At 39.4% G+C, this 25,708-nt stretch overlaps 1 protein-coding gene across 1 annotated transcript in view; it reads right to left on the bottom strand.

Moving 5' to 3' along the window:
* Nucleotides 1-19,535: 19,535 nt before the first annotated feature.
* The window catches only part of me1 (malic enzyme 1), an 88,328-nt gene continuing 82,155 nt past the window's right edge, over nucleotides 19,536-25,708 (bottom strand). The window contains exons 8-14 of the mRNA XM_005809651.3: nucleotides 25,143-25,240; nucleotides 24,849-24,962; nucleotides 23,889-23,994; nucleotides 23,644-23,786; nucleotides 22,894-23,067; nucleotides 21,405-21,503; nucleotides 19,536-21,303 (exon numbers count right to left, since the gene is read on the bottom strand). Coding sequence (XP_005809708.2) covers nucleotides 21,136-21,303; nucleotides 21,405-21,503; nucleotides 22,894-23,067; nucleotides 23,644-23,786; nucleotides 23,889-23,994; nucleotides 24,849-24,962; nucleotides 25,143-25,240 — 902 coding nt within the window. The 3' untranslated portion in view covers nucleotides 19,536-21,135. The remainder of the gene's footprint in view (nucleotides 21,304-21,404; nucleotides 21,504-22,893; nucleotides 23,068-23,643; nucleotides 23,787-23,888; nucleotides 23,995-24,848; nucleotides 24,963-25,142; nucleotides 25,241-25,708) is intronic.

Genomic DNA, 25,708 nt, shown 5'->3' with positions numbered 1-25,708 from the left:
CCATCTGAGGTAGAGTAGATTCAATTTCTCTCCTTATACAAAGGAATAGGAGTAATGTATTGTGATATGAAAATATATTCATTCTCAGAATCACAGTATTGTTCTACAAGTTATTCCACTAATATGTCTTTTAACAATTTTTTTAGGAAAATAAACAACTGATAATAAGTTTATCACACTCAGTTTTTCTGTCACAAAAAAAAAGCGCAACCTTTTTTCTAAAACATGGAGTTTTGCAAACTCCGTGTTTATTTCTATGGCACATGAATGGAAAATGTCTGTTTCATTGTTTTTTTGGTGGAAATTTGGTCACTAAGATGTTTATGTTTATCGAGAGCCCCATTAGCATCAGCAGCAAATACCGCATCAGCTATTCTTCCTTCGGTTGGTTTGCATAAAAAAAGAATGTTTACAGATGAAGTAGTTTAAAAAAAAAACATATTTCCCATCATATATGGAAAATATGTCTTTGTGTGTGTGTGTGTGTGTGTGTGGGTGTGTGTGGGTGTGTGTGTGTGTGTGTGTACCAAGAGACTGACAGAGGTCTGTAATATTTACACTCCAAAGAAACAGGAAGTTGTGGATTACTTAATAAAGATTCCATAGAAACTTAGATGAGCAAAAATAAACACAAAAAATACATGTAATCAAATATAGTGTTATTATTATTATTATTATTATTTACAATGCTTACTGAATATAGTTAAATATGAAATTAAGCTTAAGAAATAAAATGTAATCAGATAACTACAAATGAATGAATGTGGAATTATTAAATGATTTTCCTTTGCAACTGACCAATTTAGTACAGCCACACGTCTAAAATTTGAAAATTAATCTGAAAAGTGATAAATGTCCCTGCTTTTATTTCATTCCATCTTCTCTAAGGTAGGAAGTAACTCGCAGTCAATAACAGGGAATATTTAAGTATCAAAATACCTGCAGGAAGAAATGCAGACTCCTGCCCAACAGATGGAAGCGAATAAACTTAAAAGCACAAAAAAAACCAACTAGTGATCATCAAAGTGTGAGAGTTGGTGTGTACATAAATTGTCTAAAAAGAATTAGGGGAACCATAAAGAACATCGGTTATCTTGATTAGTTCTCTGCCTCTCAAAAGACATTTTTCCCCAACAATCGGAATATACCGGCCTTGGTAATTCTCTCTTTGAATCCAATCAATTCACGAGCTCTGAAAGAGGTCACGCCGTGGTCTTGGGATACATAGTCCTCTTTTATCCAACTGCAAATAAAGCGCACCACCGCTTCAAGGTCTGTGCTGGAACAAAATTTCCCGTGGAGGAAAACAACAGCAAGGGCGCGTTCACACACTTTTGTCCAAAGCCAAACCCAGAAGTCGTTTCCAACCGCGGCCGAAGACTTTGCCGTCTAACTTCCATTGAATTCACAGTGTGGGTGAAAGGAGAGTGGTACAATGTTGGACTTCGCAATCTGTTGAAAGGAAGCATGTATTTGCCATTGAAGGAGGCCTCGTCGGCTTGTCAAATCTAAACTACTCAGACCTCAGAGGACAGGACTCTTTAACTGACCAACCTCACTTTGTCAGACCATTAGGTCTGGAGAGAGAAGGGAGCTGGTCAAGTGATTTTGAATGGGGAGCAGAATGATTTATTTTTGTCTCTGCTGCCTAAGATCTCTGCTGAAGAGACTGCTGTAAGAAGACATGCTAGTCACGGATGACTTCCTACCTCCAAGGCTTCTAGGGAGGGCGGTAAGCAAAAACAATCGGTCGAAACGTAATGATTACGGCACATAATCATCTCACTCTTCAGACGTCTGAAAAACCAAAAAGCACCAGTCAATTCAATACCGCCTCTTATATTGACATTTTCGCAGGGATTCAAATCATTGGCTCGTCTCCCACTAATGCTACTTATTACTGGGAGGAAATGAAGCACATAATATCTGTCCCTGCAATAACTTGAGAGCCATACAAGAGCCGTTATTTCTGGAACAGAGGACGGCACCGCGCTGCCTCATGGCAGATTCTCTCACTCTGCCACAGCGGGAGTAAATAATGCTTTATTGTAGTTTCAGACGTGACATTTCAGATTGGTGCTTTGACGCAGACATTTGCGAGTGTGCATTCTGAAGTTAAGGCAGATATTCTTGAGAAAATGAAAAGCTTTAATACGTTTAGTTCAAATAGCTCGCACTCAGACCCGCTTTGGTAAAGTGCAGTGTGGATGACGGCATAAACACGGCTCTCATTCAAATGTCTCCATAGCTATTTGAAAACGGACACTCATGTCTAAGCTGTTCCTAATGGCGGGAGCTCAGCGAAGATTCACACGGACAAATTAAAGATTTAGAGTTTCAAGCACTTGGTTAATGTACCACGACGTTACAGGGCTCAGATATCGCACAGAACATGCTGGAGGTTTCCCAAAAGTATTCTTAACCCTCTATGGCATGGCGTTGCCCTCAGGCAACAAACCACATAGCTGTACCTCACATTGCTCCTTTATTTTATTTTTTGGGGGGCATGATTTTTGACATATTTTTGTCCAAAAAATAGTTCTTTTATGAATATAGTTTTTGTTTGATTTGTATTTCATTTCTCATAATCAGTGTAGACAATCTTGGTGTTCTAGACCAATGTTACCCTGAGGCAACAAACCCAAATCTGGTTCCAGGAGGTGTCAGAGTCCGATTTTATGATTGACATGTAATTAGGGACCACCAAGCTCCCAAAGAATGCAGGAAAATATTTCTTCCCCACAAAAATAAAAAGTCATGCCATAGAGGGTTAATATGTTTACATAAAAATCAAAAACTGTTTCAAAAGAATAGAAACGAGGCTCAAAACATAACTGATTTCCACTCAGGTGGTAAGAAAAGAAACTCAAACACAAACCGACCAGACAAGACATGACTGGAAACTTAAACAGTGACTGACCAGACCACTGCTGACACACAATGACTCAGAAACTAACACACAAAGATTTAGCTGACAAACAAATAGTGGTCAGAATGGCGCTAAAAAATAACCTCAACCAGCACCATTAGGTCAGAACTAGCTGCCTACAGTAAAAGAAAAGCTGAACAAATGATAAAAACAAACTTCCCCTCTCCTTCCAATCGGGACAGCTCTCTTTTGTGGCTCTCCACCTGCACTCCAATTTAACTGGCAACTGAAAACACAAAGAAATCAATATGCTGCATATTAACCACCAAGCAAAGTACAACAGACCTAGAAATAAAGTCAACTACATGTGTGCTCTGCAAATAGTCAACTAAAGAGTTAGGCTAATGAAAATGACAAAGATTTTAAGTGAAAAATGAAAATCTAGGTCCTCTAGTTTTTAATAAACTGTAAATTTATTTTTATGAATGAAACATAAGCCATCACAACCCCATGAAATCCTCCTATTGTTGATCCATGTATTTCAGGTCGAACCGGCTACCAGCTCTAGCAGTCGGCATAATAAACTGAATTATTTCATTACTAGGATCTAAGCTACGTGTTTATGTGATTGGACTGAGTTGACTTCATAAAAACTTTGCATTTATGTATACAAACTGAATCTGTGTTTTGTAAAGAGCCTCAAGACAACATGTCTTTTGAGACAAATTGAATGTCATTGTGTCGTGGAATTTGTTGTCGTTTGTGGCTGTAACTTGGCAAAAGGTGGGAAGAGTTCAAGAGTACAAATACTATTTTCAAAGCATCGTGTCCTTCAAGAACACGGCTATTCTCGCGTCCACAATAACATTTTGCTTTTTATTGAGGCCGTTCCGTAAAACCAATCATTTCACGGTTGCAAACATTACCAGGTTGATATTATATACATGGCCGTGGCACCAGGCCCGTGTCCTTCTAAATGATTTGAACCGCAACACATTTACGCGATACATTAGCACCGTCTCACTGCTTGCTCGAGAGCGCGCATTGTGCAGATTCTATAGAGCTCCACTTTAACGTGCCGGCATTGTGCGGTAAAAAGTTGGACCTCAGGAAACGTTGCTCCTGCATTCATCCGTCTCCCAAAGGCTGAAACGGGTCAGTGTCAAAATACTCATGTGAAGATTGGTGTTCGCTTTACTTTCACACTTCTACATGTGGTGCCAAATTGACTGGTCAGTAATTTGATTTTAATTATTCTTCTCTCTCCCCACGTTGCAATCCTTCACTTGCCTTCATGTTGTTAGGTACAAAGACGAGGCCTGTTTGGATTGTCATATTCAATAAAGACAGTTTGGGATGGGGGCAATTAATAACTTACAACATCCCAACACAGAAGAAAAAAGGGAAGCTAACAGGGGCATTTCCTGAGGACATCATAGAGTCTCATTACATCAGCTCTTATTTGAGTAATTGTGCCTGCAGGGAATAGGTTTGTCTTAAAGGTCACACCTAGAAAATGTTTGAATTATCAAGAACGGTGTGATCCTGAGCTGTAAACTCCGATTGAGACGGGGATGAAAAACAGAGGAAGACATTCTTGTAAAAGTAGTAAATAACTTTTACGTTCCCGCTTGCCTTTTATTGTTTTCCAACACTTTATGCTTCATTTTGGTGCCAAATGTTTCGAGTGATGAGAAAAAAAAATGGATGTGGATGTCTTTAACTTGTAATTTGCCTATTAACCTGAACATTGTTTGTGATACGTGACGATTTACAAGTACTTAAAAAATTGCATATCTTATGTTTTTCACCTATGGAGGTTGCCATTTTTTCACCTGTGCAATGCATGCTGGGCCAATGTTTAGGTTAAAGTGGAGTCCAGTGGACAAACAAAACAAGAGTTCTCAAGGTTGTGGAGTTTAACCGGGACAAAATGTCTGGATTGAGGCAAACAGACTTAAAGTTTTCATGTGCCACTCCACACAACGTATCTGTTGAAACAAACGGGTGTGACTGGCTTTGAATCTGCTGTTCAGTACATATAGAGCTAACACCATTAGCAGGAGCTAACACAAAATCAAAACAAACTGAAAGATAATTAATGTGTTTGAAGTGACAATGAGGCGTCTTGAAGTCGTTGTGTCACGATATTCTAATATATTTTAGAAAATGATTTGATTCCGATGCTAAATGCAAACAGCTTGAGTTAGAAAGTGGAGTTCTTTGCAGCATAATGACGGAATGACATTTCTAAGCATGAGCTCGTATTTGATCTTGTAACAAATGCATTATCTAACGTCTCTTGATTTTCTCCAATAATATATCAAAGCAGAAACTGTCAGGAAAGTCTAACGGTTAATTTCTTTCTAGCTTTGAAAAGTCCTTTCACAATCCAGTGAATTTCTTCCCCCTGCTGTCACTCTGATACCACAACCGGTCTTTGCTCTCTGGTAGTTCGACTGATATCTCTGTGTGTCAGCTCACAGTGTCCAGGGTTAGTCCAGACTCTCAGAATTGTAACCTTATGATCCTCCAGGCAAAACTTAATGGGACACCAGAGTCCCAACCCGCCCCAACCAGTCCACTGGATTAGTTCTACTCCTATCCCATCACGTCCAGGCCCATCACCAAGGGTCTTCAGACCGCAAAACTGCAAATATGAAGCGGCACCTCCGAGCCCAAGACCTGCCTGAGTTTACCCATCGCCTCGGGGTCGTGTGGCTGTGCGGACCTGCTTTCATGGCCTGAGGAAACGGAACGAGTGGCAGCAGAGAGGAACTAGAACAAGGCCGAGTGACCCAGAAAGACCAGCAATTTCAGAAACGGGATAGTTGGACTCAACTGTTTTCCTATATATGAAATAAAGAGCATATGAAAGGTATCTCTGCAATTAAAGGTCCAGTTTGGGATTGATGTAGGATTAGGAAAGACCAACGAAGGAAAAGGGTAGAAATAAGACTGACAAAGTATGATGTGGGTCTGGTTCTGAAACGCTACATTTCTACATTTGGTTGATTGAACACTGTAACCTTTACTACTTTGTAAAGGTTTTCATGTTAGAAACACTTAAAACACATGGAATGGGCTAACTGAACTTACACAGCGATTTTCCAGTCATTTTGACCACTCAAAGTGCTTTGCACCAGAGTCACATTCACCCATTCGCACTCACAAACACATGATCTACAACAATACGCAGATCGGTAGGCAATTTTGGGGTTAAGTGCCTTGCCCAGGGGGACATCGACATGTGGCAGGAGGAAGCTGCAATCAAACCTACAACCTTCAGCTCACAAGACGACTACCCACCGTCGCCACAGTTGAAGTTTATAGTTGATTTGTAAATCATGGTCTTCTGGATGAGAAGGAAATGCCCATCGATCCCTCCTGATGGACAGACTGGCCCACATCCTCAGTCAGATCTTCAATAAGTCTCTTGAGCTATCTGATGTTTAGGATTTTGGGTGGCTAATCACTCCGTCCGTCTGTCCATGTTTCATCTTTGCAGGGTCGTAAGTGTCCAGTTCATTGCACAGCCACACAGAGTCCAACAACCAAACCTGAACTACAAATTGCGGCTTATGACCTGTGATGGCAAAATTACATTAAGGTCACATCTGCTAGTCATGTTATATAAATGAATGATTGTGAACTCTCACCAAAAGAACTATTTGGGTTACAACCTTCTACACATAGAAGGTTGGAAGTTGTTTTCTAGAGCTGCATCAGAACCAGACTGTCTCGCCGCTTGTTGTTAATTCTTTATCCTTGGTATAAAACTCATGTGTTGTCTCTGCCTGACAGAGCTTCTCATCCAGACCTGATTCATTACTGATTGTCCTACAAGCTCTCTGTATTGTGCACAATATATGAATAAACCTGATAGAGTGATTTCACCTGAACAGTGCTTAGAAATAATATTTTTTTTCCATGACAGACCATAATGACCATCATTCAATTTGGAAGAAAAATGGGAAAGTCGGGAGTTTCTTAACACAATCCCAACTGAGAAGTAGAGTGATAAAAGCATCACGTTGCGGGGATATTTTGCTACGGGACATACTGGTGCACTTCCCAACCTGAACGACATTGTGACTAAATAGCAGTTGGAAGCGGAAATATTGAAGCAACGTCTTAAGACAAGAAGATGAAGCTTTGTCACAAATGGGTCTTTGAAATGGCAGTGAGGTGTGAAGCACTCTGCAGGTGCGCAGAACGCATGTCTGCACGATTTGCTCTATGCATGCATGGGCAGATAACAAAAACAATGGCGGATAGCATGGTGCTCTGTTTGACTTCTGGTAAGTAATATACTTGCTACATGAGGACTTTCTTCATCTGAGTTTTCTGGGAGCCAGGGATGTGGAAGCCAAGGGTCAAAATGCGTGTTTCGACAACATCCTGAAAATAACAGCGCCACCCAGTGGCCTGGCATGACAACTACAGCTGACTCAAGGTGTAACGATCTCCTCTAAACATGAAAGATTATTAATAATATCTGAAATCTGAAAATACCGGCGGTCTCCAGACAAGAAGCCTTGTGTAAACTTTGCCCAAAATTCTGACTTTATTGGAGGACATTTCCACACTTTGTTTCATTTCGTTACAACAAAGCCGCAGTTTTAACTTCGGAAGCATTATTGCTCGAACAGGAGACACAATGCTGAAATAAACTGATAGAGACATATTAACCGCACGCCCTGTAATTTGTGGGCGTGAACATTTAGACATGTATATGCACACCTGCGAGAGACACACACTCAAACACACATCAGTACACGTATTATTTCAGACCCATTCTTTACCTATCGGCAGATACGGGTTTTTCTGATTAGAAACCCGGCTCTCCATTCATCATCTTTTCCTTTATGTGACAGTGTTTTCAATCAGTTACTCGTTGTTTACAGGTATTGTGCTCACAGAGACCAGCGTGGCCTGGCCTCCAGGCTAGTGTCGCCCTCCACAAAAGATAATTAACCATCCACCTATACGCGTCACGTGGAGGATGGACACACACTATGTTTTCACTAAGACAAGGATACAAACATGTTTTCATATGTTGTATTGATTGATTTATTCTGCTTGTTTTTCAGGTGTTTTTTTTTGTCTCCCAGGGGATCATTTGACCCATGACACTTTTCCCAAGAGTCTTTTTTTTTAAATGGGAATTTTCTGTTTGGAGTTTAGGATATTACAGTGGCCATTCAGCACAATGTCAAGAGTCTGACCAGGTGTTTGGTTTTTTTTTTGTTTGTTTTTTTTACATTCAGAACTGTGAGGTAGTCATTGAGCAGTACAATAGATGATGAATCCTCTCTAGGGGATAAAATAATGACCTCAGGCTGTTGGTTTACAAATTGTCCTTGAGGATTTTTTTTTTTTTTTGCACAGACAACACACCTTTGTTACAAACATGGTGACAGCATAAATGGATTTTATTCCTGGTGACTTGGTGGATTTCTATAATCACTCTGAAGCCTCAAATTTTAGCCCATAATTCCTCCCTATGAATGAAAGCAAACGTGACAACAACAATTTGCAGAAATCTACCATTAAAATCTGGATATATATTATGAATATGCATCTTTTGATAAGATGGAAAACGGAAGGAGGTTTGACGAAGCTTAATGCAGGGAGGCAACGCTGGCCACCAGATGGGATTATATGTGTATATTCTGATGAAATATAGTTCAGGTTAAAAGGTTACACTCACTTTTATACCCAACTAAGTCTTGGATATCAAATTATGTATGATCAGCTTTTTTTTTTTTTTGCAAGATGGAATATTCATGCTACAACTGGAATAAGAATGAATAAATAAATAAAAAACCTCAACATTCATCAGCATAATACAGAAATGTGGGCTGGATGAAATGTCTGTTCAAAGGTTGTTTTCAAATAGCCTAAGGGCCAAAATTTCTGCAAAATATTGTGCCAAAAACATTTCACCAAAATCATACAGTTTAAAAGGGAGCTACACCAAATGCTAAGAAAATATATTTAAAAGTCTCGCTCCACTGTGATTATGGCATTTATCTAATGTGAATAATTTCTGTAATTTATCATATAATTGCACGATTTGACGTTCCGAAAATAAATTAGCTGGAAACGCAACAATTTCGAAAAATCTTGCTTTTGATCAAAAGTTTTGCTGACTGGATGAGGTGTTTTTTTTTTTTTTTTCTTGACTGTATCAAACTTGGTTTATTTCACAAAACTGCAATGGAAACGCTGTCTTCGCATCACACGAGTCGCATGTTCAGCAACCGAATGTTTGCCGCTGGCACAAACCACGAAGAAGAAGAACACAGGAAGTAGTTGGGAGGGTCACGTTTTTTAATGAACAAACATATTCACGTGTGATTTTAATTGCATTTCTTGTTTTAATAGAAACATGTTTGTTGTTGTTTTTTTTCCCACATTAGCAAAATATTGACAACGTTTTGCGCAGTTAAAGTGAACTGCGATGTGATGAACTGATCAGGAAGAATAAAAACAACAACACTGAGCCTTTGTTGGTTCTTTAACCCTCCTGTTATGTTCCGGGTCAAAGTTTTAAAGTTTTAAATTTTTCTTTAAATAGTTGGAAGTATTTTTTTTTTTTGCATGAAACGTTTTCTATTTGTCTTAATAGGTGCACTCTACATATAAATTGAAAATTTATTCATCTTACACATTTGTACCAACCCTAGGTCTACTTTTTACATCGATACTGTTCGGGTCAATTTGACCCGGCAGTCAGGTTAAAGTGCAAAAAATAGATTAAAAAATGTCCAATTCTATATGTTTCCTTGCAGCTATGAACCATATTTCACCACACACACACACACACACACACACCCCACCACACACACACAAGCCCACTTTCTCACTATTCTCTTTACTTCACTAGGAAACGGGGAGAAAGCAGGTGTTCACACAACTTTTATCGGGAATCTTTTCTGTTCCTGTGGACAAACTCCACCCACTCTGAGTGACACTCAGCAGAAGTGGATGAAAACATAAATACTCTCTGCATGAATCATTTATCTTGATTTTAATCAGCGGGTCAATTTGACCCTGAACAGTATGTGTGTCTGAAGTTCAATTATAAAGATCACCCATTGAAAAAAAAAAAAAATTGTAATATAATTTTTTTTTTTACCAAAGATCAACTTCAAGGAAATTATAGTTTTTTTGTTTCTAGGTTTTTTTCAGTGGACATTAAAAATCTAAATTCCATTTTTTATGTCCAAATATGAGTAAATTGTTGTCATTGATCCTTAATTTCTGAGAAATAATAAAACATCATTGCACAAATCTTCATTGAAATGGTTAGTATTGGAGTTAATAATCAGATACAAAATGTTTTGGAGGAATCTTTTGGTTTCTGACACTAATTGACCCACGAACATTTTTGCTGTACCTCAGAAATGAACATAGCAGGAGGGTTAATGCATCCATCCATCAGGTGGATGGACTCAGGTGGAGCCTTTAGCAGGTAATGAGGTAACACTGCAGGCAGATTTACATGCCACAACTGATGCTGACCACATCAAAGAGGACCTGGCCATTAATAGGCAAAGGGAAAAACACTGGCTCACCATCACATATACATCTGACCGCCGTAGCGTCTCACGTTTTGTGCAGCAGGACAGGCACCATGACCACACAAGCTAAGGGACACAAACTACTTTTTATAACAAGCAGGAGCTGTTGTTGCCTCTCACAATTAATTAGGCAACTTATTGAGCTCAAGATGCAATATGCATGTTAATTTAATGGGCTAGGTCTGGTTTCAGAGAGGATGAGCAAGTGCTTTGATGTTTACGAAACTTGGCAGAAAATCACTGGCGGCCAACAATTACAGAATTAATGAAGATCAAAAGAACAATTGCAAAAGGCTATTCCTGCAAATACATGCATGCTAATATCGGAGCACGCGCGCACGTTGAATGCGACGTCGGCCAATCGCGAGCGTTCAGGCTGAACTTCAATGCTCTCCTACCGGTCATGAGAGCATGGAGTGTGTTGGTGGGCTTACCTTCCTTTGTTAATGAGTGCTGTTTATTTTGGAACAGGTTCATACTCACTGAGTATACAAAACAGGAACGAAATGCACCAATCATACAAAAAAGGCAAAGATGTTGTACTTAGATATCACCTTGTGTTAGATAAGGTACTTAATAGTACTTATAGAACAAATTATCGCACCAATCTGAGCAGTTTTTTTTCCTTGGCGTGTGGGTACTTCTGGCACCAGGCCCCCTAGAACCTTGCAAGGATAAGTAGGGATGGATGGATGGATGGATGGATGGATGGATGGATGGATGGATGGATACAGCTACTTTTAGATGTGCATTCATGCATTGGGAACAAGGACACAATAATATGTTGAGGGGGAAATTAACTCAAAATCTTCTAACTCCAGAAACAACTGAATTTTGCCATAATCTCTCTCTTTTACGATTAAATATTGAGTTGTACTCCATGAAACTATTGTTATTGTTTTCTAACAAACCTCTCAAGTCTTCACAGAATGGCTGTATTAATCGACGGGCTGTCCACGTTGACTCTTGCGATTAATCTAAAAACTTTAACGCCTTAATGTTACATAACACAGATTGATCGCATTACCTATTTTGACCTAAAGGCCTCTCCTGCGGAGGGTTACTTAGTTCACGGAAGATCTTGTACCTCGGTCACCAGCAGAGTCGCAAGAGTGAAAAGATGAGCGGGGAGAGTCAAAGGGGTGTGCTCGGCAGAAAATTTCGCTTTAAAATGTTGACATTTTGCCTCATGTCTTCCTGTCAGATTACTGTCAAATAAAGGCCACAAAAGACAAAAAAGTACTGATGGATGTGTGGGTAAGACCATGGTATTATGTAGCCTACTTATACAGTAGCAACAATGTCTTATTCTTCCAATTTATAGTTAATATTTCTAAATTACATTTGAAACAAAATGACTTCTCTTGAACCGTCCTGAATATGAAAATTGAGATGTTTGGTTTGAAACATTTTCTTAAACAGTTTTTGAAAAAGTAAATTTCAAGCTTACAAAGTCAAGCATAGTGAATAAATTCTTTAATTGACTGACTACTGGTAAAAAGAAATTTAGCCTTTGAAATCAGGTCGTCTCTGAATGCTGTCGTTTCATCTAGGAGATTCAGGTTAAGGGGGACTGAATACAAAAAGCACTCCACACTTTTCAGTTTTTGGGGGTGGGGGAGGGGTCAGCCGGGGGGAGTGGCATCTACAATTGCATCTACAGATTTATTCGGTATAAATCTGAATAAAATGCAATAAGGTTTGCGTTCGTAATGTGCCAAAATTTGTTAAGTGTTATGAATCTTTTTGCAGGGCACTGCAATGGAGGTGAGTTTAACAAAAATGTCTTAACATTACCAATAAATAGCTGTTGAGATATGTAGAAAAATTCAAAGGATGTGTTATAATGCTTATTACTCACCTTGCTAACAGTTTGCTTTTTGCCCTTAAAACATTTCCTGCTATTTTCACTCATTCCGTCAGATAATTTCTCAGCAGCTACAGCGGTTTCCATTTTTAGGCTGCCTTGTTGGCATGTTGGAGCAGAAACGAGCGATTTAGGTCACATGCAGATTTCCTGCCTTTCACATTTTTGCCATGTGTTGGTCCATCTGGAGCATGCAGCAGAATAACAGGCACAAGCCCGTCTACCATGTACATTTACTCCAAAAGCGGCAAATACATGTTGGGCAGCTAAAGGCATTGTAATGCCGCTTCAATAAATGTTGAATTTTCTTTTTTTTTTTTGTCTTTATTTTTAAACTGTGTTTCCCTCTGCGTGCTCAAGCTGAAGACCTACAAAAACTGGGACTTACCACCTGTTGAGTTTGATGTGAAACACATAAACACACACAAAAAAAACATGAAAGCAAGTGTCCCATTTCAGTTTGATTTAGTTATTTTTTTTTTTCTACAGCTACAGGGACTGAGGTCGGAACGCCTCGTGCTTAAAAAATTTAATTAAACACGACTCTGGGTCGTGATCACACATGTCACGTTGGATTTCGGCGTCGGAGTCCCTCCCGGTGCGGGGCCTCGTCTAATTATGGAAAAGTTGTCAAGGCGTCGGCGCTCACTGCTTGGCAGCCGCGCGTGGTACCCGCCTGAGAAACAACAGGCTGTCGGAAACCTGCGCCCACCAAAGGCCCGTCGGGCTGAAACCTGCGCACGCACCCTCGCCTTCCGTCCGCGAGACAGGGGACGTCTCTTATAATTCACAGGGACGGCCGAGCAGTAGGAAGCTGCCGAGCAGAGGTGCTTTCTGGGTAAACGGTCCTTGTTCAGTCCACCACCAGCCAGGCCGAGCGCCGGGAATTTCGCTGAGGGAACAAAAGTCCCTCCGTGTAGCAACTATGCTAAGCTAAAGGTGGAGCAGAGTTTGAGGTCGCTCAGTGTGCATGCCTTTAAAGGAATGCGAATATTATTTAACTTTCTAAGGTCACACACAATATTACGCTTAATAAAACGAAAAGGTTGTTGTTGTTGTTTTTTTTTTTTAAAAAAAAGATGCCCCATTCAGACGTTTGCCAGTAAGGATTTTACAGTACAATTCAACACTAAAACAGTCAGAAGAAGGAAAAAAAACATATTCTAAGCACTAAAACCAAACAAACAGCCATTGACGACAAGAATTCAGACCCTTTTGAGTGTCGTAGAGGAACGAAACGCAGGTTTAAGAGTGGGATCAGATCAGAAGTGCATGTTTAGGATTTTTTTTTTTGAATGAGCTAGACTCATAGCAAGACAAAAGAAACATTCAGTGCAAATAACTCAGTGGGGATGAAAACACAATATGTAAAAGGAACACGCCAGATGTTATGATGAACATCTGCATTGTGAGGGGTTCTTTCTGAATGGGAGGATTATGGATAATAAAGGCCTTCCAAAGTATCACCTTATGAACACAAACCTCGGTCTACGTTAGACAAGCAAATATTTTTGCTACTCTTAGTTTGACATCAAAATTCAAATTCAAAAATATTTTATTGGCCCCAAAGGGAAATTAAATGTTGTTGCAATTTATATTCAAATTCTTCAGTTCTTGAAAATGGTTGTTGGCAGTAAAGATCTTCTAGCGGTCTGTATTACAGCAAATTTGAAGAAGCCTCTGACTGAAGACACTATTTTTCAAGACAGTCTCATGAACAGGACGGTCAGGGATGTCCATGATTTTATGTAATCTTTCTTAAAGATGAGCTAAATTGGAAGGAGAGCATAGGTGAAGATATATTTTCATCGTTTGCTACTTGATGTCAGTTAATCTTAGGACTGTACTTTGACTGGGCCATTGTAGTGCATGGAATTTGCCGTACAGTTGATATGGTTTGGAGACCCAGAAGAAAACCCAGGGCGCACCAGAGGGACTATGTTTCTCGGCTGGCCTGAAAACAAATTGGGAAGTTGAACCCTTGCCCAGGCTTACACATCGCTTAGAAGTACATTTGTGAGACATAGCATAAGACAGATAATCTGTGAAAAAAAAGAGAAAAAAAATTGAGCTCCTCTGCCTTCTCCCAGTGCCAACTACAGAAATACACAGCTTGGTCAGGAAGAACCAATATCAGAGCCAGGAGGAGGGTTCTTTGCACTGTCAATCACCTTTGTGTGCGCGCTGCTCACATTTTGCCACTTTTTACGCTACAGCTGCTCCCCACACAACAGAGCCTGCCCTAAATGCTAAGGCTAGTTGGCATTTACGGCAGGATAAACGGCTTTCCTGTAAAGGTAAGTCGCTTCTCTGCCATTAGCACATTGAGCAGCATTGATTGACAGCACTAAGCCTCTCCTCCTGGCTCTGATTGGCTGTTTCTGACTGGAAGTGGTGGATTTTTGCAGAGAGCAATAGTAGAACTGGGAGGAGCTTTATTATTATTATTATTTTAAATTTTTTTACATGTCTTATACTTTATTGTCAAGACATGGTGACAGTTTTAATAAATGTGTAAAATCAATATTTATTTTTGTAACACATACATACTGCAGCGTTAAGAGATGTTATCCCAGAAACGTCCTGAATTTTGTTCCACCCATCAACACTGACTAGTTTACATCCCCACAGTATGACCCTGCCGCCACCATGCTGCTTTATAGGGTTTTCTGGACGAGTGCTCAGTGACATTCTCTTCACTTATGTCCTCTGGCAAATATACAAGTTATGCACAACGTTTTGTCAGCATGTAGAAATCCAGTAGAAATACATCAATATCTGCAGATTAGCGTGAAGAAATCTGAAAATGTTTAACGATATCGATAGTTTAGCGAACAATTCTGCCATGACTCTTCTTTCCTCTTTATGTTATGTTTTTTTTTTTTTTAATTAAAAAAAAAAGAAGTTTTTCTCTGTATGTGACAGAGAGCAGCAAAGTACGTGAATGGAGTTTTACATGAGAAACGGAGGCGAGGGGGGAACACCGGCTCATCCTTTAATTAGGTTTTTGTGCCGACATCCATTCTGGTCGCGAATGCGTCGATTTGAAAAGGAGGCCGGGGAAAAAGTTGCACGCCGGCTGCATTCCTTTCACGTTTACTGGTGACACTTGGCGATCAATACGCTTCAACTTTCAGCCAGCCACCATCAGCTCTCGCAAATGTGGCCCTTTGTGCCTGAGAGGAAAGCAAAGAGAGCGGCGCACAGGTGCACAGAAAATCCTTGAGGCAGCCTGAGCCTCCGCTGTCCGGCGGACAACAGAGGAGCCGCACGATTCCCGCCGCCGATGGTAGGTGGCTGAAGCAAATCGTTTACAAGACCTTCATCCAAATAGCTTCTTTTTTCCCTCCCTCTCTCTCTACTTGTCAAGGCTTGTGGTGCTGGGTGTTTGTGTCGACAGTTTTATATGCTTAACCTCGAGGTTTCTTTCAAACAGAATAATCTTTTCTGTTTTTTCCCTCTTTTTGCTAAGTTTCTCATATATATATATATATATATATATTTATAGATATATATATATATTTCGCAGTTCATACTTTTCAGATCAGCATTCATACTATAAAGTCACTCTTACAATAATTAGAGCATAAAGTTACTACAATGACTGAAATGAAAAAAAGAAAAAGTAAAAAAAAAATGACAGCCAACATTAACACTAGAGTGTAGCTCCGAAATATATTTAAATTGTGTAAAAAGTGCTGATTTGTGTTGCGCATACTTTATTAAAAACTAGGGCTGGAAGTAATTTTCTTAGTAATCAGTTATTCTGACAATTAATCATAAAAAAAAAACCTGACAGTTTACTTAACGCAATATTAGAGATATATTAAAAGATGCAAATAAACAAATAAGTTAGCATTTTATGTAAGAAAATAAAAATTTTATTGCCTAAAATGTACAGCATTCCTTTAGTGAGTTTGAACCAGGTGAAGCTAAAACTATGACACTTGGGGAGATTTGGGTGAAACATGTTTGTTTTAATCTTAAATGCAAAATGTATATTAATTTTGTACACTTTTGGTTTAATTATATCTTTCTTTTTTTGTTTGCGAAATGCCATCTTTTGAGTCTGTATACATTCCACGTGTCGATTAATCCATTACTAAACAAGTCGTCAATTATTTCAATAATCGATTTGTGACGATTAATCTGATTAATTGTGTCAGCCCTGTTGGATACACCTTACTGGTGCTGGCTTCTCATGCCTCAATTCTCCATGACATGGATGTTGTGTTAGAAATATTTGAGATTTTACTTTACGACAACGTTACCAAGTTACTTCATTAGGACTGAACGACTGGAGGATGGAGTTGGTCATCAACAGTATTTAGGCAGGCTGTGGCGTTTGGATGAGGCTTCAGACTTTACCAAGGAAACCAGGAAACATACTTAACACTGCTTCCTGTAAGTATAACGGTAAATGCTGGGTATTAAATTAGTAAAGACAGCAAAACGTGCACATCTGTAAGATACCAGTTCATGATTCCATAAAAAACTGTCACAGGAGTAAAGAGCAGCAATTATTTAAAATGTTGATATACTCCTGTGTAACATTTATGTGATTATTTACCATCTCCAATAAGTCTCATTAGTTCAGGTTATCAGTATCGTCTAAAGCAGCGTTTCCCAATTCCGGTCCTCAGGCCTCCCTGCTCTGCATGTTTTAGATGTGCCTCTATTCCAGAGCAGCTGATTCAAATGATCGCATGACCATCAAGTGCTGCAGAAACCTGTTGATCACCCATATATTCAATCCAGGTGTGTAGCAGAAGGGAAACACCTAAAACATGCAGGGCAGGGAGGCCTGAGGACCGGAATTGGGAAACGCTGGTCTAAAGGGTTTGTTTGATCTATAAAACATTAATCCTAAGAGTAAAAGCAGTTGTTAATAAACTTGATTTGAATACAGCATGCTCTGTATTTAATACGTTACTGCATCTATGTGATTCTAACCTTAGATGCATCAAACACAGCGAGGGAAGCTGAGAGCCTCTCAAATAACGTGTTAGTGCGCCCTCTGATGGTCATTTGCAAAACCTTAGCGTGCACATTCACTTGAGAGCAGAAACTTTTGAGTTGTTAGGGTTTCACGACTTTCATAGCATGAGTAAGAAAAAAGGCTAAGCCAACCTGACCAATAAGGACAGAGAGCGTGAATCATAGGCGCTGGAAGTAATGGGAGCTATTCTGGTGTCATAGTTTGGTGGACAGAGAGAGGGAAATGTCAAATGGAAGAGGACAGGGAGGGCGGCTAGACAGAGTCACACTAGCAAATATCCCCTCAGGGTTTGGTGGGGGGAGGTTTACTGATTAGCACTAATCAAAACGTCCAAGTAAGGTGCCATTTAATGAAACTGCAAACAAGGTCAGAGGGGTGTAAGGTTACAGATGCCAGTCACAGAGTCTGTCTGTGACTGGCATCTGTCAAAGGCCTGCAGGGCGGCGCCACAATGTGTCAGGCAGACGCTTAAAGTTAGCTCAGAAAGCATGCAGGCGGTGCCAAACCAGCACTCGCTCCATCAACATCCTGCTTCTCCTGCAGAAAAGTAGACAGAAGTAAATGAGAAAACCCATCACCGTATTTGAATGACTGCAACTATGAACAAGTTAATAAAGCAGGATGAGAATGTGTGTGATCTGCTATAATCGCTGTGATGAAAGGTGGGGCGAGTTGTAAACATCAGACTTCATCTTTTTGAGTGGTATTAAGTGTAAAAGCTGAAATATTTAGCAGCAGACGTGGAATATTATCTCATTGTGTGTAAAGTGTATGTAGTGCTATATTTTCTTTTAGGGGTGTTCTACTAAATCTGCCCCCGATTTTCATTCACTGCGTGCAAAATGTAGTTTTTTTCTAGAGGTACACTTACAAAACGACTTGCATAGTATATAAGTAGATTTTAATCGATCAATGTGCGCAGCAATTGTCAGTGCAGTAGCTTAACGACTGTAAACTTTTAACTTATTTTTTAGGACAATTTTGCTCATCTTGTTGGTTCTGCCATGTTAACAAGAAAACAAGCAAAAATCTAAACTTGTGATTAAATCTTAAATTGTTACAAAAATGTATTACGTCTGTTTCAATAAGCTGGCATTATAACAATTTCCCTGACAACCACAGCCAGGATATGCAGTTCACTGAGAATGACTAGCTTAGCTAGACTAAGCTTACTAGCCAGCATTAGCGCTGGTGCTAAACTAGCTGGATAAAACCTAGCACTGTTTAAAAACAAGTGTTAACTTTTATTAGGTTGATACAGTCATTCCTCAACTTAAACATTTTTAATGCCTAATATTTGATGTAGTAATAAACCAATCAACTACTTAGGCCAACAGCAACAATAGCGAAAAGTTACATATCTCTGAAAATCGGAGCAAAGAAACTGTGAAAAATGTGGCAGTCTTTAAGCTTTCTACACAAATGCGCAAAAACACTTAAATCTGGTGACAGCATTTCTGATAAATACTGGCAAAGGATCAAAACCGTCTGCAGCCTGCACACTTAAACTGGCCCCTGGATGGTGCTGACATTGAGACATATTGATTGTGAGGACAGAACTGGGGTTGCCTAAGGCCAAAATGGGGGATTCAGTGGCTGAGTGAATGGAAGAAATTGGGAGGACCGAACGGCTCTGAGTGCACTGCCTGAGGTGGGACGCCAAGCACTGGATGCTGACTGGTCTGTTTGCTTACTGGGAGCACTGGCTTCAGACGGGCCTGGGCAGTGGGCCAGCCGAGGCCTCTGGTAGCCCACAGACTGTTTGACTAGTTATTGATCGATTAAATAATGTTACTCCCCACTCTCCACAGTTTAACCCACACATATACGGCAGGATCACAAAAGGGTTCAGTTCACCTGCAGCGTCCGTTTGTCCTTCATCCTGCTCATATTGTTTGTGCTTTTCTAAGGTGTTGATTTAATTTACTTTATTATTAAACCTTAGAAGAGAATATTAGTTTTGGTGAAATTATGAAACACACAGTTAAGTGAAATCACACGTGGAGTGCCTCAGTTTTGGCAATCCATATGTCACAATGACATCAACTGACCACTGGAGGGAGCCAAAACATCATCCACAGTCCGTTTGAGACTAGCAGGGGAAAATACGGGACTTTTTCATGATTTCTTCAAGAGAAAGAAATCATGAACGTTATAGAGGTTCCTTTTTAACATTTAAAACCCTGGGAGCATTAAACTGATCAGACAACGTTTAATCAAAAACTTTTATTTTTTTTTATTTGGCAAAGTGTCTGGATTTTAGCCGACACAGTCATAAAATACCTATTACAGTACAATTAAAAAGTTAAACCATAAAATAACATCCCTCTCTATGTAAAACAAAGTGGTGACAGCAACTGGTGCAATATTTCATAGTGCAAACCAATAATGCTCAAGTTGTCTTTGGTTAATTTAAAGTACATTAATATAAGGTTATGCATACTATGGCAAGCCGTTTTAACATAAATTCGGTCTGACTATCCGTAATTACATTCCAGATATCTAAAAATGCATTTTGACTATCCGTAATGGTAATTTAAGATATCTGCATTTACATTCTGACTAGTAAGAATAATAATTCGAGATATCTTCAATTAAATTTTGATGAGTCAAAATTCCTTTCAAGATATCTCAAATGACGTCACCGGATTGGTCATTGGAAGGGTCACACATCCGTAATTACAATTTAAGTTATCTTGAACGTAATTATGACGAGTCAAAATTACATTTTTAGATATCTGAATAAACAATTGCGTGGAAGCCCCTTTGTGCCGTCCAAACAGCTGCCTGCAGAATTTTACATTTCCTGCACAAAATTGTCAGTAAATGCCACAATGTAGAAAGAGCTCGGCAATGTTGGATATACGAAGAACGCAAAAACTTCATGGACTTTAAAACTGCTTCAGTAATCTGCAAATAATTTCCTGTTTATTAATTCACAATCCGACTGCACTGAAAAACAGCTTTGAAAAGCTAAAATTGCTTTATGTCAAACCATTTTCAACATGAAAGTTGTGCATTTTCAAACATCTTTTTTCGTTTTTTCTATTTTTCATTGTTTTATTAAACTTTCAAATTGCCACGTAAGTCAGGGACGTTTTGACTATACAGAATACATATTCAAGACATCAGTAATGTCATTCTGACTAGTCAGAATGTTAATTTAAGATATCCTAAATAGAAAAGTTGAGTAATTCAAGATATCGCTAATTCATTTAGAGATATCTTAAAAGGAATTTTGACTAGTCAAAATTACAATTCAAGACATCTCTAATTTAGTTTTGTCTAGTCATTATTTGCTTTTAAGATATCTATAATTTAGGTTTCACTAGTCAAATTTACATATCTCTTATAAAAAATACATTTAAGATATCTTGAATTTTGGAGTCAGAGATATATTTATTTAGAATTATGACTGGTCAAAACTAAAATCGAGATATCTTGACTTTCCTTTTTGACTAGTCATAATTTTATTGTAGACATCTGAAATGTGTATTTCAGATAGTCAGTAATTCATTGTAGATATTTTGAACTGAAGTCTCCATACAACTATGGTAAATCTGACGTCATTTCGACTGGTCAGAATGTAATTAGAGATATCTCAAATCACTAAAACGTGTAGTCATAAAACAATTTGAGATATCTGGAATGTAAGGGCGGTAAAACCGAATTTATGTTAAAACGGCTTGCCATATACATATGTCTTTTACATCTCAACTCTCGATCCTTGGATAACATTGCACGTCAGTGGTAATAATCAATTTTAAGGGCTTTTATTTGTTGTTGTGTTTTGGTTTCTGTGTGCAGAACATCAAAGTTTGCACGACTGCACAGCTATGCAGTCCTCTGGCCACTGGTACGAGTCAAAGGCGAAGTCGTCGTAGTCGGTGCTATAGCAGATCGAGCGAACGTGAGCTTCCTTGTCGGACGGCTCGGGGCGAAGAGTGGCCATTTTGTGGTGGTAAGCGTAATCCATGATCTGTAAACGGAAAATTTTGGGGGCGGGATGGAATTATACTTCTCGCTGTGTTCGCATGTCGACATGACAGGCTGGATTTAACTTGGTGCTGAGGGTCTCACCTTAGCAGCCAGTTTAAGAGAAACCTCCCTGATGGAGCTGAGAGGAGGATAGAGTCTTCCCTCGGCGAGATCCTTGTCAGTCACCTGGTCAGCAAGCGCCTGCAACAAACCGCTTATGTCAGCGTGAAGAAGCTAATCCAGCCACTAGGAGGAATTGCTTTCGTTTCAAGATGATCCAGAACCTATATAAACATTTATGGGGGAAAAAAAAATAGGCATCTTATCTCATAATTACAAGATCCGGATGTTGTAATTATGAGAGAAGAGATTGTAATTAGGAGACAACTGGAGAGGTGCCACTTAAAGACACAGAACGTCTGGTATTCTGTCGCTGGTATTCAGGGACTCCCACGGAGAACCACCACTTTAATTAGGGATTGATTTTCATTTTCCGAGAGTAAGAATGTACATTACCCATCGATGCTCGATAATAAACTGTTTGTGGAATGGCTTTATTCTTTCAGCATGGCAACGGAGCTTAAAGTATTGACAAGTTATGCGACAGCTGACGAAAACCGTCAGAAAAAATAAATCCTTGAACGCATTTTGTAATACTTTCTGCCACATTATGTAATAATATTATTATATTTTGAACCGATTATTAAAAATGCAGTGGTTGCTATTTTAAAAACATTGACGGCGTAATAATATGGCCAATTAGAGGATCTGAGCCATTGTTTGTGTTCGTCTTAATCAATATGCTTCTAAGAAAAATCACGATTTAGATTATGCATTTTAAACTTTGATCAATAAATACAAACTTTTAGTTGCCGACACTCAGACTCTTAAACCCACATGTCATTCAAGGCAAAACAATCAAAACACGCAACTTTTTCAACGCACTGGTTTTTACGAGATCTCGTCTCGTATTGACGAGATACAATAAATAACGTCTAGCAGGATTTAAGGCTACAATATTGTGAAATGATTTGTCTTATTATGTAATGCCTCATTGCATTATGTAGCAATGTAATGAAATAAGGAGTTTAAATGTAGCAAAACATCATTAAAGCCACGTTACGCAATAAAACACACAAAATGTAATACAATCCGTGAATGTGTTTTAAGGTAGAGGGCTCTGATGATGAGTCTGAAAAGTCACCGAAAAGAGCAAAACTTCGGTGTTTATTGACCAAAGTTTCAATTGAAATCTGCAACATGATCGTTATGAGAAGTGTAATTATTAGGATGTTTATGATTGTTTATTACTACATTCCATCATCACTTCTAAAAAAAATTAACTACCTCCATATTTTGTACAAACTGCCACAAAATGTAATGTTCTTACATAATGTGGCAGAAAGAAGGAAAAAAATGCATTCAAAAAACGTTACATTTTGAGTCTATTATCACATAAAGCTGTTTTAACGATGCTTTATTACATTTTTACATAATGCAGCATAATAGCACAGCCCATCTCTAAATCCTCAGTGTAAGCTTTCATCGTTCAATTCAATTTAGTGTTCATCTACAACCGTTCGTGCATCACCTCTGCAGCAGTCAGGAAGACATCCTCAGTGATATGTCGCAAGGCACACGCGGTGACGCCCAGGCCCACGCCCGGGAAGATGTAGGCGTTGTTGCCCTGACCGGGGTAGAACGTCCTCCCATCAGGCAGGGTGACGGCGTCAAACGGACTGCCGCTGGCGAAGATGCCACGCCCCTGCAGCAAGAGGGAGTTCAATGTAATGCAAGTTAACCTCTCGGCCTCATGATAGACATGTATGAATCACTATGTATAGGCACTGAGAAATCAGCTGTGGGACTTGGGCTTACTAGTCTTATTTCCATAGATTTAAATGTGGCTAAACCAGTGGTTCCCAAAGTATGGGGCACAGGGCTATTGCAGGTGGGGCACGGGAAGCGGTATGGATGAATGAAAAAAAAGAAACCAGTTACACAAAAGTGTTTCACTGTAAAGATGGTTTGTAGTTTGTTTTGTTGCAACCTGAAGTGTGAAATAAACGTCAGTGGAGTTTGAAAACAAAATATGTGTTTAGGTTTATGTCCGGTTGTCTGATGTGTGCCCAGCTATTTTTTTTTTCTTTTTGGGGGGGATTTTATTGTAATCCATAGGGGGGCCCAGAAAATCTTTGGGAACCACTGGACTAAACTAAACTTTATAGTTAAAGTCATAATTATTAGCTACTATAGCTCCTACTATAAATATCTAATGGCTAATCCTGGCAGACAAAAATAATAATAATTACACCGTTAACCACAATGCAGCACTGCGTACCTCTGTGAATGTGTAGCATTGCTCAGCAGTACACTCGGCTTTGCTTGTTGGATTGCTGAGGGCGAAGATGATTGGTCGTTCATTGAAGGAAGCCATGTCCCTGATGATCCGCTCAGAGAAAGCTCCGGCAACAGCGGCAGCACCTGAGATTCAACCACGCTGACGTTCAGTGGGATCCACGGTACTGAACCGTGTCTGGAAACGATCTGCTGCTGTCTGACAACATGAACAAAAGTGTTGCTCACCAATGATAGCTGTGGGTTTCAGATCCCTGACCACATCCTCCAGGTTTCTCATCTGAGGATGATCATGGGCGAATCGCTCCTTCTCATGGGTCAGGTTGTCCCGGCCCTACGGATGCCGAGTGAGGGGATTAAGTTTAAAAATATCAAAGAAAAAACAAATTAATCATCGGAAAAATATGATTAACCTGCATCTCCTCTAAAAATGGTCACAAGCCTGCTATGTTGGTTTGAACTGCAGAAAATACCCTGAATATCTTTCCTGAATATTTGAACATACAAAATCTTCCAGGCAGGTAAAGTAACTTGTATAGTTCCCTAACCCATAGTGTCACCACAACGTTTTCTTAACTCTACCAAGTACTTTTAATCATTCATCCATTCCGAGGAAAAGTTCAAAGTGAAAACCAGGATACTAAATTTTGTTCTTAAAAACTCCAAAATGACATTTCTTAAAGGGGCAGTGTTATGTAAGAATCCACTTTTTTGAGCTTTACATCATGTTATAGTGTTATTCTTCCATTGAAAACATACCTGGAGTGTTGCCTTGATTCTTTCAAGCATATTTGAGAAATCCTTTGATCTCCCATGGCAACCAATGAGCTGTGAAAAACGCCTAGGTGAACCTACCGCCAAATTATAGGAGCTACTTCTCAGTGAAATGCTGGTAAAAACATTGTTAAAGGATTACTAGAGGAGCCATGTTGTGATGACTTCCTGAAGGCGAAGATTCAGAAGGAGCTGGCGCTTTTAAAGAGACAGAGTCCCAATTTAAAGGCATTATGTTGCAAAGTAAAATTTAAGTCATATTTAATATATTTTTTTAAATAACTGAAGGTAACAGTTTATTGGTTGTGCTATAAAAACACATAAAACTGCCCCATTAATGTTTTCTCACAGCAGAAGTTCGGTTTAGTTTGCGTGTGTTTGCGTGCGTGTGTGTTTTCAGGCCTACTAAGACACCTTGACGATGAGTCCCTTTGAGTCAACCATCCAGATTTTTTTCAAGCTCTCTTCTTTGCCAAGTCCCTCCTTCTCCATAGCCATGGAGATGAGCTCGGCAATTCCCATCGCTGCCTGGAAACAGCAGCGAAGAAAGGGGAGAGAAAAGGACAACAGGAAAAAAGAAAAAAAAAACAGATGCAACTTTATTTTTACTCTGAAAGTTCTGGCTTCAAAACGCGTGACACTGTGCCTCATTGGTCACTTTAAAGACTAGACCATCATTTTTTTTTTTTTTACGGCTGATGCACGAACCTCTCCTGCCCCTTGGAACACAATGGTGTGGTTGCTCATTTTGCTTCTGGTGACGCGGAGGGCGGCGAGGAGTCCCGCTACTGCTACCGCTGCTGTGCCTGAAGAAACAGACCGGAGTCAATTAGACTTTTCTAACACTGAGCCCAGAGTTTATAACATTAATGCTACTGTGCTGTACGTTAAAAGACTGAGTTTCAAATGGATTTGAAAGAAATAAAAAATAGCAGATCAGAGCTGCAGTTAGTTTTAGGGTGAATAGCGTACATGTCTTACGGTATACGTAAAAGAAAGGCCTGTCTTTTTGTCCTGAGCTAAAACCCTTAAAAGAAACGACTGTCGTTCAACACTGAAGACTCAGCTCCTCATTAAGCTTATTAATGACATGAAGAACAACAAAATGTTCCACACTCTGACATTTTATTGGCTCACTGTTGACTTTATTGTTCTGCGGCATCTCGGCCTTTCCGTTCAGAACAGACTGATCTTTCTTTGCCATGGTCTACTACTGCTACTGGGCCATCAGTGGCGTTACGGTGTAGAGATTGGGATTACTGACCATGTGTGGA

Source organism: Xiphophorus maculatus, chromosome 3, assembly GCF_002775205.1.
Source record: "Xiphophorus maculatus strain JP 163 A chromosome 3, X_maculatus-5.0-male, whole genome shotgun sequence".
NCBI classification, from domain to species: Eukaryota; Metazoa; Chordata; class Actinopteri; order Cyprinodontiformes; family Poeciliidae; genus Xiphophorus; species Xiphophorus maculatus.
This window is presented reverse-complemented; position numbering and strand designations above follow the sequence as displayed.